At 41.4% G+C, this 19,703-nt stretch overlaps 1 protein-coding gene across 1 annotated transcript in view; it reads right to left on the reverse strand.

Annotated features, from left to right (window-relative positions):
* RETREG1 (reticulophagy regulator 1) overlaps nucleotides 1-19,703 on the reverse strand; it is a gene marked incomplete at its 3' end in the record, with an annotated part of 126,272 nt that overhangs the window by 3,982 nt on the left and 102,587 nt on the right. The window contains exons 4-8 of the mRNA XM_014521782.2: nucleotides 10,998-11,124; nucleotides 9,245-9,329; nucleotides 7,313-7,450; nucleotides 1,527-1,591; nucleotides 730-856 (exon numbers count right to left, since the gene is read on the reverse strand). Coding sequence (XP_014377268.2) covers nucleotides 730-856; nucleotides 1,527-1,591; nucleotides 7,313-7,450; nucleotides 9,245-9,329; nucleotides 10,998-11,124 — 542 coding nt within the window. The remainder of the gene's footprint in view (nucleotides 1-729; nucleotides 857-1,526; nucleotides 1,592-7,312; nucleotides 7,451-9,244; nucleotides 9,330-10,997; nucleotides 11,125-19,703) is intronic.

The raw sequence follows: 19,703 nt of genomic DNA on the forward strand, positions 1-19,703 counted from the left end.
TCCTGAGGGACAAGCAGCAGCGGCGCACAAAGTGTGCCGCTGCTACTTGTCATCTGGAAAACACACATTTCCTCTCATCTAGATATGGCCACACTGTTTTTTCACTTAGTCCTTACTTAAATTCCCACTGGGAGGCTGCTTAAAAAACAATGGAATGAAATGGAGTGAAGACTCAGGACCTCAGGATGTGGCCTTGAGAGAATAGTCTTTAAAGGTCTCTACTCAGAGCCTCCTTTCTCATTCTGGCTCATTGATGCCCATCTCTTCCAATAAGATTCCAATATTGGAAGTCCATCAAAGCTTTTCTTTAACTGGTTGCTGAACACCTCATGGTATTTCCCCTTCACATTCTTCCTCTTACATCCACATAGTACTTTCAGCCAAAGAGCAAGAGGATTAACCTAGATTTCACTCTGTCTGAGAAGTCTGGCTGGCTCTGAGTATATTTGTCGGGCATGTATGTAGTTTAGACCTATTTAGTATGCAACATCACCACTGCTGCTTAAGTTTAAGTTATACACTGAAGGGCTCCAAGTTATATGACAGAGATGATTCTTACCCACAGAATGTAAAAAAAAATTAAAAAATTAAAAATGAACCTACAGCAAAACATTTTCATAATCAATATAGTTTTAAAAGAAAATGTATGCCATGTCCTAAAATTCCCTAAATTTATTTTACATAGTTTCTAGTACTACAATTAAATACTTAAATAAAACTATTACATACCATCAGATGTGTCTGTCTGGGGAGTGTATCCTTCAGATAAATTAAAGGTCCCATTATCAGTCCAAGATACCTCTGATACATCTGTGTCAGACACTGATAGCTCTTTGGCAACAACTGCAGGACTAACCTACATATAAAAAAGCATAAAATGTGGCGTTTTCATACTCAGTCCATTCTATAGAAATGTTTTTCTCTTTATGTTTTGAAATTAGACAGGGAAAGCACAAATAGTAAAATGAATCTGCTCTACAATGGTTTCAGCTAATTTTGCAGAGTCTACCAAAACAGGAAAGTGTCAGCTGCTCTGGAACTGTGGTACAGTCATTATACAGTCATTAACATGTTTTCCAGGTGAAGGCTCCAATTAGCCCCAAATATTTGGAGGGACAGTAGGCACATGTGGGGTTAATTACAGGGGGGCACATCTACAAAGCCCAAAGCAGTGCCTTGAGATGTGCTCAGACACCTGAGCTAGTTCTGAACAAGAACTGGAAGTGCATTATCCACATTAATTAGCCTGACTCCTTCAGGTGGTGCTAATGTTGCTCCTAGTACACAAACAAGCTTATTGGCAACTGCATTATATGATGTAGGCATTCCCTGCGTCAAGCCCTCAGGGTGGAGATTATGAGTCACTTTTAGAATGTGATGCGATACTGGGTTCTTGGTTAATAAAAGCATGTCTGAAATTAAGGGGCAAAAATGTTTTGTAGAGAACTCAGAGAACAAGTAATCTTGATGCTCTTAATGCTTTAAAATACAAAATAAATACAAATAACTGACTGAAAACAAATCACCTTAGGACACAAAGCTGATATGTCTAATTCACTCTCATCTTCTGTGGATTTTGTTTTTGCTGCTTCTGAAAGAAATAAATTTGTAGTCTGTTATTTTTCATCCTATCCTGATGACATCCATTTCTGATTGACTGCAGGATAACATGGTTCTCTCAATCCATTTATGAGTCTTTTCTGTGGCCTCTGTTGAACAGCATGAGCTCCTTAAATAATTCAGGAATGTTAACGGCTTCATTTATTGACATCATGAATGATATATGTAATAGGTGTAGTGATGTAAACGTGCTCATTTTGAGGCTGGATGTTTATCAAAGTAATTTCTGTAGCTGCTATAGCTGGAAAGGCAAAATTCCTTTGCTCTGCCACTCTGATCACTTATCTGCCTTTGCTAAATGTATTCCTTTCAACAGCCTCTGCTGCTTGCTGTTCTGGGAAGCACTCTTACAACATATATTTCTCTCTGAAACAATATTGCCAGTATAGGTTATTACCAATGAAACTATTCAAATAGCTGCTATTCAAAATTACACCTTCCACCTCATGGTAAGATGGCTACACCATAGCAATTTAACACAGACAATGGAATGTATATTATAGGCTGCTTTCCTATGGTTTAAAGGCTGCCATTTTCTGGATATATTAGGCTTCATTCACAGAATTTTCGCCATTCTTAGCACTAGTTATTTTTTTTTTCCTATACTCACTTCGCCTATCTTAAAATTGCTATTGAGAGAAGTCTAGTAAATCTGATAGACTCTTTCTTTGGTCCCCAATATACTACACGTACTCAAATATAAGATGAAGTTTTTCCCCCAGTCAGCATGGGGGGAAAAGCCCCTCATCTTAAATTTGTATACAAGAAAACCTCCTCATTAAATACACTGTCTATTATTAAACTGTTGCTGCCAGAAGCAGCAAGTGCTCTGTAATGGTAACCAACTTCAAAGTTGACCTATAAAGCACATAGCCACTATTCTTTAAGACCAACGCTTTGGTGGATACTAAACCACGCCAGAAGAACAGCTATCCCTGGGAACGCTAAAGGAAAACTGCCTTCCTAAACTCAGATACATAGCGTTTCCCATGCCAGGTAAGTCAGAAACCTACCACAAGGATAAGTTAGTGCTTTTATTCTAAAAGTGAATAAGATATAGAGTCTGTTGCTCAGTCCCCCTCAGTGTTAACTGCTTTGCAACTCATGGTGAACTACTACACTGCATACATTTCAACTTTCTCTTCACTCCCACAGCTAAGCTGCACCTTTCTCTCCTGTTTCCAAGGATTTCTTTTTCTTCACCAGCCTTAAATATCTGGCAAACATCACTAAACATCTATGTAAGATGAGAGGCTCTGTCATCCCCTGTTGGCCTGTTGCATGCGACTGGTGTGGCCCCGCCCTCCACGAGGTTGAGCCAGACTAGGTGGCCCCATGCCTCCCCACAAATAACATTTTGGAGGATCCCAGGACCCATGACAAGAATACCCAGTTCCAGTCACAAGTGGGGAACTTGGATCCTTTGTGGGGGAGGTATCTGGAGTGCGCACACATACTGAATAGAGCTGGGCTATGAGGTCACCATGGCTTGAAACACTCTTGATTCTGCTGGGGCCCAGCTTAGTGAACCATATGATAAATCATAAGCGTTTTGGCTTTAGACTAATATGCATAATTAGTACTAAGTATACATAGGTACAAAAGCGCTGCTAAAAACTGTGTTTATGAAGTACCTGTGCTGAAGCTTAAAGCAGTTTGCAAAAATGTCAAATACATCAATTCTGGATTAACTAAGTCTATAGGTACCCAGAGTAATATGCCTATACACAAATTGCTACAGGTAAGTTTATTTTAAGGTCAGTGTGTTTTGGTCCTTTGTGTTTCAAATTTGCCCCTCGAAAAGAAGTTGGGGTGACAAAGGGCAAGGGAGCTACTTGACCCCACAGTTGTAGTAGTGGAAGGTGGAAAAATTCAAGACAAACCTCTGATAATTAGATTCTATACCTGAAAAATTATAACAATTTCCCCTGTGGTGCACAGGGGAAAATCCCTGAGGATTGGAAGAGGGTCAGCACTGTGCCCATCTTCAAGAAGTGGAAGAGGGAGGCCCCGGGCAACTATAGGTCAATCAGCCTAACCTCCATCCCAGGGAAAATCCTGGAAAAGCTCATTAAAGAATCTATGTGCGATACGCTCGCAGAACAGCCAGCATGGCTTTGTCGCAGGTAGGTCTTGTCTTACCAATCGCATCTCCTTCTATGACCAGGTCTCTTGCCACCTGGACACGGGAGACATGGTAGATGTTATATACCTAGACTTCCAAAAGGTTTCTGATCTAGTATCCCACAATATCCTTGTGGGAAAACTGGATGATTGTGGGCTCAGCTGCTTGACAGTACAGTGGTTGAGAACCTGGCTACAGGGTAGGACCCAGAGAACAGGTCTGTGTCATCCTGGCACAAAGTGGCCAGTGGTGTCCCTCAGGGGTCCATGCTTGGACCGGTGCTTTTCAACATCTTTATCAATGATTTGGATGATTTCACTGAAAAGCTCGCTGGCCAAGTTCGTGGATGACACCAAGTTATGGGGCAGTATGGTCACGTCAAAAGATATGTTGCAGATACAGGTGGACCTGGACAGGCTCGAGAGTTGGGCAGACCAGAACCAGATGAAGTTTAACACTTCCAAGTGTAAGGTGCTTCATTTGGGGGCAAACAACCCTCAACATGCATACAGGCTTGGTGGTGACAGCTGGACTTGCACCACGGCTGAAAGGGACCTAGAGGTAATGATTGACCATTGCGTGAATATGAGCAGTCAGTGTGAGGCGGTGGTCAGCAGAGCAAACAACATGCTGGCATGCATCAACCGATGCATCTCATGTAAAACTAAGGAAGTGATACTCCCACTGTATTCAGCACTGGTGAGACCACAGTTGGAGTACTGTGTCCAGTTCTGGGCACCGCACTTCAATAAGGACATGGAAAAACTTGAGAGGGTCCAGAAAAGAGCCACCTGTATGATCAGGGACTTGCAAGGCAAGCCATACGAGGAAAGGCTGAGGGACCTGGGCCTCTTTAGCCTAAAGAAGAAAAGGTTGAGAGGGGACTTGATAGTGGCTTACCGCTATACCAGAGGAGTGCATCAGGAGCTCGGTGAACAACTGTTCACTAGGGCATCCCCAGGGAAGACCAGGACCAATGGATACAAACTCCTGGAAGGTCACTTCATGCTTAATACCAGGAAAAACTTCTTCACAGTCAGGGTGTCCAGACTGTGGAATAAACTCCCTCCAGAGGTGGTGCATTCATCTACCCTGGAGGTTTTTAAGAGGAGACTAGAGGGTCACCTTGCTGGGGTCACCTGACCCCAGTTATCTTCCTGCCTAGAGCGGAGGGGCAAGACCCAATGATCTGCAAGGTCCCTTCCAGCCCCTAACAATCTATGAATTTATGTATGAAAAAAACCTACCAAGTTTATAAATTGTCCATAAATAGAATCTAATTATTGGGGGCTGTCTTAAATTCAGGTTCATCTTAGATTTGAGTAAATACAGTATAAGGAGTGAACATACATTTTGCCTTATCCTCTTCCCATGCCTTTATTTCAGTCTCTTCATTTGACCGCATTTTCTTATTAAAAGCAGTTAACTGGAAGAAGCACTGGAGCCCAGCATAAGAGCTGACAAATATGTGATGCGTTCAATGCCATTTTTACTTATTTTCAAACTTCCTGCGTACACACAGCAAGCTCAAGGTACAAGTTATGCGTCCCTTATTTCTTGATTTTAATTTTAAAATGTAATATATATGAAAAAATCAGTTAGGACAAGAGTAAGAAAATCTATATATGAAACTTTTCTTCCCCCTGAAATAGATTTATTTCCTAAAGCCTGATGGAATCTGCTGTAATCTACATGTTTGAAAGAAACTCAAGTGAGACGGGAATTCTTTATATCAGAATATTTCCTTTCCCATTTCCATTACAGTTCTGATTAGTTTGTGGGGATTGTCTAACTGCAATTCTTAAATGCTTATGGAATATTTGGAGTATTTATTCTAATACGTGAATTTTTCTTTTCTCTAGTCTAGTTAGAGACAAGTGGATTTGGATACTGAGGTTGGATTCCAGTAACCAACTGCAGGTTCTATTTCTGGTTCTATACTACTTGGTGCACCTTCCTGAGCAGTTTTCTAGAATTCTTTGGACAAGGTTTCCAAAGGGGCATAGGTATGGTAACTTACGTTCCCCTACCTCAAATTTGGATGCGTTTGGGAAGAAAGGGGGGTGACACCTATTCCAACCAACAAGAAATACTGAAGGGAGCGTGTGATTCACAACTTGAAAGGAACTGCCTAGTCTTAGGCGAGCAAGTCATCTCTTTGGGTACAGGTGGCTGGTTCCCTCTTTCCTTTCATGGAGAAAGAAGAGGATAAAGGGAGGTGATGGTGATGGTTATGGCATTAGAGTCTTTGGATAAAATATAAACACTGCTGGGAGCAGGGATAAGAATGCAGGACTCTCCTTTGGATTACACTTATATTCCCCTTTTGTTAAATTTCCCATCTAAACTTCTGAGTCTTGCAACCCTTTTTACACAGTGACCCAACTTCAACAAGCTGTGTGGAAAGGGTCAGTTCAGCCTAGCTTCTAGATTAATGGTCAGTGCACTCTCCTGGGAGGGGAGGTGGGTGATGTGAGTTTTAACTCTGTCCAGGTGAGGAGGCAACTGAACCTATGTGTTCCACCTCCTGAGGCACATGTCCTAACCACTTGTTTTTAAGCACACAGGTGGGCACCCTCTACATTTTTTAATTAAATTATTTCAGGGCACTGAACTGAATACAGTCAAGTGGTTACTGACTAGATGGACTGCGTCAGGATTTAAATGTCTGGACACTTAGTTTGTGAACTGAAAATAACTTCAGGTTGGGGGAGACGCATCTAAGTGCTTGACTCAGCAAGATGTCAGTGCCTCAGGGCATGCGCAGTAGCAAAACTTTAAGTACCTCATTAGGTTTTCTGTAAAAATGTAGAAGTAACAGTTTCTGGGTGCCTAAGCAGGTTGGTGGCATTAGAGATTGGTTTTTTGAACTGAGGTGCCTAAGTCATATTTTAGGTACTTAAGTTCCTTTGTACATTTCATCCCCTTGTATTGTCCTTCTGAAGGAGATAATGCCCCCTCATTAAGTCATTGTAAGCCTTAAATAAATTGGTAAAGAAATGTGAAATAAGGATGTCATGTCATATTCTCGTTTTCAGTAACAGCTTTTTGTTCTTCCTCTCTTAGTAAACATCTTAATAGCAAAATAAATAATGAACACATGTAAGGTCCTTAATTCCAAAGGATATCAATAATTAAGTCAGGCAATATACCACAATGGGAAAAATACAGGCATAAAAGTTAAGTGACCCAGTCACAGCAGCATGATTTTCCAGGGAATAAATTCACAGGTCCTGAAATCTGAGTCAGAATTGTGATCTAACTGCTAGTTTTTACATGTATAATGATGTAAATAGAACCCACGCACTTTGAAGTACATGCCAAGTTCAAAAAAATCTAGATATCTTATGTTTCATACATCACAACTAGAAGGTTTCCTGAATTTACAAACCAGTAAAATCAAACTTATAAAATCAAGTATGATAAGCAAAATCAGTCCTGCCTTGTTTCTTTTTACATGAGTAATTTTTAACCCTATTTTGACCCTAATATACACTATTAGTCCAGCCTAAACCTGGTTGCTATCTTTTAGCTAAAATTCTAATAACCCCCACTTTAGCTACTTACCAGATCGTTCTCTTTTCTTTTGGTTGATATAATCCCCAATTCCAAAATCCAGTTTCAGCAGAACTGACTTAATTTTGCTGCACACTTTCTGCCCAAATTCATTGCACTTGAAGAAAGGACATAAAAAGGCACAGAGTACTGCAATAAAAATGACAATATAAAGAGAAGCTGTATTTAAATATCTCTACTTGAAGTACTGAATAAAGATTCTACAACAGATTTAATCAAAATGAGGAGTAAGTTTTATAAAACTGAAGCAACAGTAAATGTCCACATCAAAGGAGCTTCTCTATCTAGTTCCCAACTATAATGTCTAGCACAATGGACCATGCCCCCTGATTAGGATTCTAGCTGATATTATTTAGACTACTTTTAAGACTGGGATCCCTATTTCCTGCTCTGTTACATGATATCATGTGTCTCAACTACCTTGACTATCCCTGTACGGACAGTACACATACAATGGCAAACTCCTTACTCTTCCTTCTCTCAGAATCTGAGATAAAAAGTCCTAATAGCATATACACCATTGTATTTGGACACTGCGGGCATTTATACACATACTTTTTTGTGCTGCAACATGCCAGAGATAGTGTGTCAGAGCAGACTCGATTAATTGAGTTTGGTCCGCACATGAGTTGACGTGCATGGCACTGCATCGCATGCAGATATATAAGTGGCGAAATGCATGTCAGTGTGGAGAAAATGGTGGTGCGCTTTGAACTAAAACACCTTTGATGTGTTTTAGTTCAAAAGCATGCCAACACCATTTTCTCATCACTGACACGCATTTTGCTGTTTATACAAATGCATGTGCCGCAGTGCCTGGTGCTTTTAAAAGTGCCCAGTGCTGCGGTACAAACATGTGTACAAATGTCTTGTTTGGATACAGCAAATAATATAGGTGTCAGGTAGCAAAATCTGAAGAAAGTAGTAATGGTAACAGGACAGTCTGCCACTGAAACCTACCATCAGCATCTGAAGACATCACTTTCTGAGAAAGGAAAATGTACTGTGAAAAATTGGGAACAGCACATTCTGACCTGTTTTTGAGAGTATTGGCTTCTATGAGAAAGCAACACAATCACAAGGGAGTTTGTGGTCATAGTCAGGGTTGCCAACTGACCATAAATTTATAGATAGTCTGTGAAAAACAAGGTTAAAAATGCCTGTCTGTAAAAAAAATTGGAGCTGACCGTAAAAGAAAAACCAAACAAACCAAAAACAAAGCAACCAGAAGCTTGACTGAAGATCCCCGGGCATAAAAATGTGGGAGGTAAAGCACTGGACAGACAGAATTGAGCAGCACCACCAGCATCCTATAGGGAGCATTCTCAGACGGCTTTGTAGCCCACAGACGCCTCCATAGCCTCCCACACATGCCTCATCTCTCCCCCTGCTGCCAAGAGCTGTTGCTCCTGTGACGTTCCATTACCTGCCTGTAACACTGCTGAGTTCCTGCTTTCAAGGGTCTGTGCCAGGACAGGTAGAGAGAGAGAGAGAGGGAGGGGAGGCAGGGGCCAGGACCAGCAGTGGTAAGGCTGGGGGGTACGTAGCAGGATAGTATGGGGTACTGTTGGGGGCATCAGCATGTTGGGATAAATAGGGGATTGCTGAAGTGGGGGCACCAGAGTGTAAAACCATTCCTGCAGTCAAGTGGGGTTGCCAACAAAAGAATTTTTTTTTTAACAGATTATCTGCAAACTTTTTACTAACAACCAAAGTTTTTTTATTATGGTTGGTGTTAGATATGATGCAGCTGAACTGTGTTGTGCTACAACTTTAGCTGACAAGCTGAAAAACTTGTAAACTGAAACCAGATAAAGCACATCATTGATCAAGAGCCATATACTGCACTATTCATCCCACAGTATGTGAGACTGCATTACAAACATACCACACACAAGACATGGGTGAAAAGACTATACTTACACAGAAAGTAGGACAGTACAACTCCAGGAACATAACTTCCCAAGACGGTGAAAAATGTACATACACTGCAGACTAGAAGGCAAAACTGGCAACAGAACACATTGGAAATGATGATCAGAATCCATAATCCCATGACAATATTGACAACAGTGCAATAGAAACAATTCTCTAGAAAGGCAATGCTATTAATTACATTTGATTTCAAAAAATATTTTTGTCCTGATTTACATGCATTTGTGCAGTGTATGTAGAGGTGATGATATATAATAGCTTAAAATCAAGTCTTACTCTTGTATATTGTGGAGGGGGGTGACAGGTGCCCCACCCCCAGGTCGCCATCTTGTGACTGGAAGTCCCGCCCCCTAACCCCTCACCTTTGCCATTCTCCCCCCTCTCCCTGTCCCTGGAAGTACAGTGCGGAAGGGGTACCCACAGAAGGGGCACACTTCTTTAAAAAAAGGTTGAGAACCCCTGATCTGCAACATTCATTAATTTGATTTCAAAACTTTTTTTAAATACTTTTTTGAAAGTACATTTCACGTACAAAATTACATTTTTGAAAATTTACATGTTTGTGCAGTATACATAGAGGTGATGATATTTTAAGCTATAATAGCTTAAAATGAAGTCTTACTCTTGTATTTTGTGGAGGGGTGTGGCAGGCATGGGTATAGGTTTGTGGGGAGCTGTAGGTATGTGGGTATGTGGGGTGTGGGTGTGTCTGTGGGGGATGGACAAGGGTGGGGGTGGAGTGAGGGAGCATGTGGGTATGTGTGTGGATATGTGGGGTGTGGGTGGTATGGGGTTTGTGGGAGGGAGGGTGGCTGGGGTATGTTAAGGGGGTGTGTGTGTCTGTGTGTATGGCAGTGCAAGGGGGGGTGTAGGTGCACGTGTATGGTTGTATGTGTGTGTGTGTGTGTGTGGGACTCACCCTATGAACACACGCGCACACCAGTGTGGCCCCATACTCCTAGGTCTGGCAATGCAGCCAGGAGCCATGTGGTGCTGGAGCAGTGTGGAAGCAAGAAGGCAGGGAAATTGCTGGGGGTGCGGCGGGCCTGGGCTGCTGTGTACTGCTGTCAGCTCCCCCTGGGTTCTACTGCCCCTGGCTCCTGTCATCTTTGACAGGCAGCCAGGAGCAGAAAAATATTAATTTTCTAAATTTTTTAGGGGCCTCGCAGGCTGGATAGAATACCCTGGTGGGCCAGATTCAGCCCGTGGGCCATATTTTGGCCACCCCTGCTCTACACTTATAAACAGAAGAATAATATAGTCTATAGAACAGATAAGATCTCCTTATAGCCCATGGTATTTAAATAATATTTCTGTGATGATTTCTGAGTTCAATCACAATTAGTCTGAAAATACCTATATACACTTAGAAATGGTACAGATTTTTCCTATTTTTAAAAACAGTAAATGAATGAATCTGTCTACTACAGGAAGCAGATTTCACCTTTACTGGGAACTCCAACATAGTGTATAGTCCCAGTCCCAATTCTGGTATTGTAAAAGTGGGTTGAGAGCCCAGGAGTTAAAAGAGGAGGAGGCTTGCTGCTGTAAATCTTCCCATGGCGTAGCTTTTGTCTGTCCAAGAAGATGTTGCAGACAGAATCTAGCATGGTATCTTTATTTTGAAGAAGAGACCATAGGAACATTTGTTTATCGTTGTTTGCAAAGACATGTATGTGAGACATACATCCGATTCTCATAAAAACAGGATAAAATCACTCATCTTATTTACTGAACTTACCTTGCCAGGATTCTGCTCTTTGAAGTGTGACATCTCTTCAAGAAATATAAACAAATTCATCAGTGCTTCAGCAATACATTGATTTATTCGGGGTCTGTAGTCCGATTTGGAACTGACAACTTCCCAACTGGAAAGGAAAAAAAAGCCTTTTGTAAGAAGTTAAAAACCAAAGCTTTCTGTTTCAATAAGCTTCAGGTATTCTAGATTAGAGCAGTATCCCCCATATTGTGAATCAATGCATTATATACATTGTTAAACAAACATAAAGCAGGTATGTGAGTGGATGTCTCCAAAATATCCTAAGACTCAGTGCACTAAAATATGAACTTTTTGCTTATGTAAACAATCACACTAGGAATTATTACTTATTCATGCTGCACCAATGGAGAGCTTTAACTTCAAAGCTAGCCCTGACCAAAATTACATAAGAAATCGAATATCAAACTTGACTTACAGGTGTTTAATTTTAAATAAATCATTATCAGGGTCTTTTTCACAACATGGCATATGGATAACTTCAAATTTATAAACTTCACCTATTGTATAATATTTGCATTCATTTATTCTTTGATTTTTTAATTATTTTTGCAAATCTGACATTTTAAAATAGATTATTTTTCTACCCTTTTATAGAAGATAACCACCTGTTGAAACCTTGAGATTTCCATCTACATCCACACCAACCTTTAATTTATTTTATTTATATCCCTGTAAAGTACTATAGGTATTTTACCATACCTGTTCTACAGAAAACTTAGACACGGAGATGTTATTACACGGGTTATCAGAGGCACAGCAGGCAATGGAATTGAATGCCAAATCCCTGAAACACCTGTTCCCTGCTGGAATGAGGATGTTCAGTTTATCAAAGCTAGTCCTGACTGGAATGGGAATGCTAAGTCATTGCACCTGAATGCAATGTGTTATATCAGTGATGCTATGTATTACCTTTTGAAAAAGAAGCTGTTTTTTGAAAATAGTATTAAGTACCAATGTTATAAAGACATTTTACTAAATAACACAACCAAGAAACCATAACATTAAGAATGACACTGATTCACTATTAGGTGCTATACAGCAGTTGCATCTCACAAGACACTGCAGTAGCACAGATGTGGAGCCCATTCACGACTAAATACAAGAGTGTAGGTGCACAACATAGTTCATGCTCTCCAACTTCTCCAACCGATATCAGTTCATATGCAATATGTGAGCTGAAAATGCAAGTAGTTGCCATGGTCATGCACTACAAACTCCCTCCTGTATTCTTTTGTAGGGCAAAATGTTCTCCTTTGCTGTCTGGTTTACTTGCCAGAGTTTACAGGATGAAAACTGTAGTGCTTTAATGTCGGAAGCTCACGCTAGATCTCAGCCTTCAAGAGGCCGAGAAGTGTACTTGCACTGACATCTAAGTAGAGCTTTCTAGAGAGAGCAACAATTTCACGTATGCAGCCCTAAGAGACAATTAAATGGATGAAAATATAAAGTTTATATTTTAATTTTATTGGGCTACTTATTTGAAAAATTGCAATAGCATATAATTGCTCTGAACTTTGTAAATTAAGATGTTAATTTTTCCTAGAAGGACTTGCTCTTGAAACGTTTCTGTTGGTGGAATAGGACTACATGTTGATATTGAATTGACAGAGAGGCGATTACTTACATACAGTATGTCTTACCTCACATAATCTTTGGCAGCAGATATAACCTACTAATAAAGTACAGTACAGAAGATTATTAAGGGGCCAAATGACTGAAAGGGTGACAAACAGTCTTGATCAAATGAAGAAATATTCTATGATAACAGGAGACAAAGGCTGAATACACATGTTCAAAAGATGTTTATCTGGAAGAATTCTCCTGGTTTTGCTTTCCTGCCTGAAAAATTTATCTGGAGACCCCTGAACTGATGTTTGAATGCCAAGCCACTGCCCAACCAGCCCCCTGTATACATATCTCAGCATGCTCTGCAGGTCCCCAATCTGCCTGGCATAAGATAACAGCAGTGCATGGGGTGGCCCCGATTAGCTGATCCAGACTGTAGCATAATGTGAGCTTGTGAAGCAGCTTCCTGCTCAGCTGGAACACTAAAGTCCAGTCCAAAGACAGACTTTCTCCCTGGACCCATGGTAAGGGGAGAGAGCTTGGAACAAAGCACACTGGGATTCTGGAGGACTGTTCTGCAGCTTCTCTCAGAAGATAAGTATACAGAAACATTCCCAAGAGCGATTTAACCCTGGTTGTTCCTGGGTTTTTCTTTCTTCTGGAATGGCCATTTTTGCTGACATCCCGAACATCTGTAGACTCATGGTTTCTACTGTGAGAGCAGCAACTCTGCCAGCAGCAACTGAATGTCTGTGTATAGCCTAAGTACCAGTATCGGAGGACAAAACGTTTTTACTGCATTAGATTATAAAATAAAAACAATAATTATGAACTGATAACTATGGATCACAAAATAATTTAAGCAGTGGTTGGGGGGACATGCTGATTGCCACTCCAGTAGTGCCTTACCGATGATGTTAACTATTTACCATGTGTACAAAATGGACGGGTTTTTTTGCTAGAGTCCTTCAGTCACAAAAGTCTGGAGGCACTACTGTCACTCTGGTAGGCACATATTTTAATCAAACTTGCCATTCAAATTGACAGTTTTTCTTTAATCACATGGTTATAATTTTATGACTAACACTCATTGCTGTGCAAGTGGTCCTTTGAAAAAGTCCAAACAGACAACTGTCATTCTGCATGTGACAATGAACAATCTGTGAGGTATGTTTCCCTCCTCCTTTTTCATCAAGGCTAGTCAATAAAATAACAGACCAATTAGGCAAACTTCCAATCTTCCTTGGCTGATTTTTTGGAATCTGCTTTATAAATGTATTCAAAATGTGTTCAAAACTATTATTATTTTGTACATGTATTTTATTCAAACCTGAAATTGCTCAGACAAATTACTGGCAAAAGTCTGAGTTAACTTCTGAGGGCATTTAATATTTTTTATGAGTACAGAAACCTTACTTTTGTCTACAATTTGTATTCAGTTCCTACATATCAACTGCACCACTAGATGGTAGTGTAATAAAACTAAATTATAACGAGCTTTGGAATCCATTTCAGGAGTCCTTATAAATAGTAACTGCAAGGTGATTTTTACTGAAGCAAACATATGAGAAATATAAATCATGATGGAAAGAAAAACAAGTACAGTATTAATAGCCACTGTACATATATTTTAATAGCATGAACTAGTTTATTATTTTATTATTTTATTTAATTTTGTTGATATAGTTGTGGTTTTTTTATTTAATTTTGTTGATATAGTTAAGTGTGACTATCCCCACACACTATCAGATTTTCAATTTCTTATGAAAAAAATCACAATGAATATGAAATAATTAATCTGAGAGTTATCAGTTCAAAATATTATAACTAAGAGGCTAAGTTACCTTTGCAAGATATGTAAAATTCAGCATATTACAAGGTGTCTATGTTAACTGCTACAGACACAGCAGCTGCATCATAAACATGTGGAATAGCCTCTGGAAACCTTTAACTGAATTTGTCAGTGCTTTACTAATATAGCTGACCTGAACTTTGTACACTAAGGAAGTTATGACACCCAGTCCAAAGGTACAACTGACATGTGTACTACACTTGATTATTTAATTATCTGAAACCATTTCCTTTTTTGGCTTCATCATCTCTGTGGGCATTTGTAGATTCAATGTATATTTAAAAAAACCCTTTTTTTCCAGTTGTGTTCTGTAGTATGATTAATTGTAATCATAATCTCTTAGTAATCTAAATTCTAATAACACTAAAAGAAAGCTAATCCTAGTTAGTTAGTACACAATATTTTGCTGTAATATTTTCTGGAATCTGCAAAAATAGTTACTTGGACACCTACATTTCTTTGTAGTTATTGAATTGAGTAATTGAATTACAATTTCTCAAGTGGAAAAGTCCAAATACTACAAATAAATAACTGGCTTTAATATAGGGATTACGAGGGGGGGGGGGGGTGTCTGTGGCTTATCTTATATGTGTGACCAGAATACAAGATCACAATGGTTCCTTCTGGCCTTAAAAGTCTACATATAACTATAATCATAATAATACAGTTCCACCGAGTGTCAACATTACCATCACTAATATGGCCCTGTAGACCTAAACCCTTTCTTTTCTTCTCCACATACTGATAATTGCTAGCGTTTGAGGCAAAAGCTAATTAGTCTTTGATGCTTCCCATGATTAGTACACAAACCTAGTAATGTAGCTAAGTGTTTATGTAAATTAAAGCGACTTGGAACATTTGGTTTTGAAAACAAACTTAGTTCAGAAGTAGGAGAAGTGAACTAGTCTGGGTAGATGAAGAGGGTGGGTAACTACCTATATGTGTACAACTAATTCTATGGAAGAGATGCTGTCTTCCACCAACGAGAAATACCATTACCACGTTATTTCCTCATGGTGATAACTAAAGGTTTATGAAATGTATGTACAATGCCACCCACACAAAAGAGCTACCAGTTTGCGAACTGAGCCACTATCTCCATCTCTTGTCTGAAGTTATCAGTCTAATGTCTACTTTAAGAAAGTGGGTTTCTTATGCTAGTACAGAGAACTAAAATTATACCAGTAACCTATATTATAAAAACATTTTATGAACTTTAGTCCCATTCTTTTTCAATGTATATCGATTTCTTCAGTTACTGCAGAGCATGCAAAACTTTAGGGATTCAAAAACGGTGAAAAAGAAATGGAATATTATTAACGTTAAAAGAGAAAATAAAGCAAGCATATTGTGTAGTTTGGCAACCTTCTTAATTGCATTGCCAGTTATTTCCACAGAATACAACACAAAACCATAAAACATGCTGCTCTCCAGCCTCCCATTGTTCCACCTTGGCTCCTCACAGTTCCTCTCAAATACAACTACATTTCTTTTACGGATGTTATAGTCTTATCAACCCCTGTTAGGTCCATTAAGTGACTTCCTGTCTCATACTCTCAAATTCAGTCTTCTTAAATTCACCTTTAAAAACATGAATCATCTTATTTCCCAAAGAATTCTTAGTTCTCATGTCTCTCTTGGCTTTCAAATTGTCTCTTGTTACTGTTTCCTTCTCCCAACTATGGCTTTGTATGTCCATGCAGGTTCCTAATATACCTGGAACATCATCCCACTAAACACTAAAGTTACAATAGTACAGATTTTCAAACTGCAACAACATACCCTTTTCAGTCCTTCTTGTTTTAGATGCAGATTATTTGTATACTCTTTATGCATACAGAGCCTCATCTTTTCATTTTAATCTTGATATTATATTTAATTTCTAAAATGTAGCATATTAGGGCTGTGTGAAGCTTCGGTAGCTGATTCAATTTGGACAAGATTTGGCCCACAAATCTTCAACTCTGAATCAAATCAGAAGCCTCTGAATTGATTCAGAGAGATTCAGCCATAGACTGTACAGGCAGGCACTAGGCAGTGCCGGTGGAAGCAGCAGAGGGAGCAGCCAGATGAGCCCCGAATTGAGCCAGCAGCCCCAGGAGAAGCTGCGGCTCGTCCGGCTGCTCCCCCACCAGGGTGAGGCAGGCAGTGCTGGGAGAAGCCCCGGGAGAAGCCGCAGGGACTGGGGGGAATGATCAGGGAGCTGGGGGAACTGGGGGAACAAACAGGGGCTTCCCCCCAGTTCCCAGTTCGACCCCCCAGCTCCCAATCATTCCCTTCAGCTCCCTGATCACTGCCCCCAGCCCCTGTGGCTTCTCCTGGGGCTGCCAGCACTGCCTGCCTCGCCCTGGGGGGGGGCGCAGCCGGATGAGCCACAGCTTGAGCTGCAGCCCCGGGAGAAGCCGCAGAGGCTGGGAGGAATGACTGGGGGGCTGGGGGAATGAACAGGGGCTTCTCCCCAGCTCCCTATTTGATTCCCCAGTTCCCGTTTCGATCCCCCCGATCATTCCCTGCAGCCCCTGCAACTTCTCCTGGGGCTGCCAGCATGGCCTGCCTCACCCTGGCGGGGGGAGCAGCCAGATGAGCAGCGGTTTCTCCTGGGGCTGCCAGCTCAAGCCAGGGCTCATCCAGCTGCTCCCCAAGCTGCTCCTGCCTGCCTGTATACTCTATGGCCAAATAAGATTCAGCGCCAAATATCTTCAGATTCGGCTGAGTCAAATCAAATCACTGTCCCTCCAAATCTGAAGTGAATACTTTTTGCTTTGCACAGGCCTATATGTTCTATGTAAAATAGAAAAGATATCAGTGGACAAGCATGGCCCAATGCAAACTCATTCATTACATTTCTGAACCTGCAAAAGACATGTTACACAACTGCGAGCAACCTCTGTGTGCTTCACTTTACCAATTTACATAAAGAACAGAAAAAGAATGTACTGTACATTCCTCACTGGTGTGTTATGAAGCCTAACTAATTACAAAGTACTCCATACATTCAAAGGTCTTTCTATAAGAACACCTGGAAAACATTTGATAAAATTAATGAAAAACAAGGTTCAGTACAATTATGCTTTAGTTGCCTTCAAATAGGATATAATTCAGGCTTAGACTGAGCAGCAAAGCACGAACGCAAGTGAAATAATTTATCAGAGTGTGTAGGAGAGAAGTGAATGACACCATTTAATTTGATTGGTTACTGCTGAAGTTTAGTTTAGTTTTAAATTGCAACGGTAATGAATTTCAGCTGTTAGGTGGTTCTAAAAAAGTTCGATAACATCCTTTATCTTTTATAGACTGTCTTAATTATTTTTACAGAATGCAGGTAGACAACCTTAAACATTCAACAATTAAAGATTTTCATAACTACTCAACTTTTTAGGGTCTCAGCATAAGATTCTAGTAAGCAGAGGATACTTAGGAGTATCTCAGTGGAAAAGATCTCTTTTGCTTGTCATGAGTGCTTCTTCCTGTATTCTTCTGCAAAAGAGCATCTGCCTCTCTTTTCCCTATTTCCTTTGTTATCAAGCAAAAAGCAACCAGCCAACTGAGATACCCCTGGTAGGCTTTATGGGCCTACAGAACAAACTGTTGAGAGCAGGAGGATTACAAGGTAGAACATTTATATGTATTTTAATGCAAATACCCATCGCAATTAATTTTCTTTAAGCATTATGTTGCATAATATTGCTATTTATTAATGTTGGCCACTTCAACATATAAAATTATTTGTTATTAGGGGTCACTCACTGGAGAATGATCATTAAATTCACAACCATTTTGAATGTCTTGAAATGTGCTTTTGTTCCAGATTGAAACAAAATAAATGTTACTGGCATTTTTGCAAAACAAGTGTCAAAACTGTTTTTGAATTGAAAGCCTGTGGTTGAGCTTCAAGCAATGAAGTTTGTGATAATCCTTCACTGTATGAAAACTTATTTGCCTGGGACCAGTCCTTAAGAAACCTTAGACTTTTCACAGGTGACCCTTTACCCTTATGATAGGAAATTCCATTATGCCCAAGAAGTGCACTGATCCAGCGCGGTGTTCATCTAAGGAAGGGATAGGCAACCCCCAGCACATGTGCCAATTAGTGGCATGTGGAGACATTTTCCTCGGCACGCCAGGTGGTGTGCAAGGAAATTGTTTAAAAAAATGTATATTTTTTAAGTTGATGCTCTGGGCTCTCCAGAGCATCCACAGGTTCTAGCGCTGCGGCAGGCATGGGGAGTGGAGTCAGGAGAACACAGGAAGGGACACTGTTTGTGTTCTGCTGACCCCATCCCCTGTCCCCAGGCTGCGACCTCTACCCTGGCCAGGCCCCTGGAAGGGAGCTGTGGGGGGCAAGACCAGGGCCCAGGCAGGCACTGCAGGAGCCTCTGTGCTGGAGTCCCTAGCCTGGCTCAGCACTGAGCACTGCCTGTGGCTGTGCTTCCCAGACCTGGGGGCTCCTGCAGCTGGGCCCTTGCACCAGGGGTGGCTCAGGCACAGCATGAGTGGAACAAACATGCAAGGGAAGCCGAGCCGGGAGTCCCCTGAGTCTGGCATCCTGCCCTGGCCAGGCGGTGTCGCCTTGTGGGCAGAGCAGCTGCAGCACATCCATGAAGAGCTATGTGGGCTGGGCCAGTCCACACCTCGGGTGCGGCTGGGCGCCCCCCCCCCCCTGCCACAGCCTGAGTTTGCAGAGACCCAGGGCAGCCCCTGCCTCCCACCTGATCCCCGCTCTCCTCCAGCTGCTGTCTTCCCTAGGGCCCAGCTAGGTCAGCTTGCTAGGTCAGCCCAGCTAGGTCAGCCTGCCCCCGTGCCTGCTTCTCCCTGTGTCACCCGGACCCTGCCCTGAGTGCCTGGCCCCTGGCACTTGGTGCCCTGGTGCTGCCCCTGCCTGGGTGGGACGTGGCATTTATCTGCCTGAGCCCTGACTGGGCTCTCCTTCTCAGCGCTGGGCCCAGGCTCCCTGCACTCTGGGACCATTGGGACGGCCTGAGCGCCCTAGTGGCTGCTGCTGGGGTGTCGCTGCCTCCCTCTGCCAGATGCTGCACTGAACCAGTGGGCCCAAGCCACAGCCAGTAGCCGTGGGAGATATGGGTGGAGAGGGACACGCCCTCTTTCTCTCTTCTATTTCTTTGTCTCTCTCCTCTTTCTCTCTTTTTTCTTTTCTCTCTTTTCTCTCTTCTTTTTCTCTATCCTTTCTTTACCTCTTTCTCTCTTTTTTCTCTCTCCTTTCCTTTTCTCTTTTTCCTTGTCTTCTCATT

Source organism: Alligator sinensis, unplaced genomic scaffold (genome assembly GCF_000455745.1).
Source record: "Alligator sinensis unplaced genomic scaffold, ASM45574v1 scaffold791_1, whole genome shotgun sequence".
Taxonomy (NCBI): domain Eukaryota; kingdom Metazoa; phylum Chordata; order Crocodylia; family Alligatoridae; genus Alligator; species Alligator sinensis.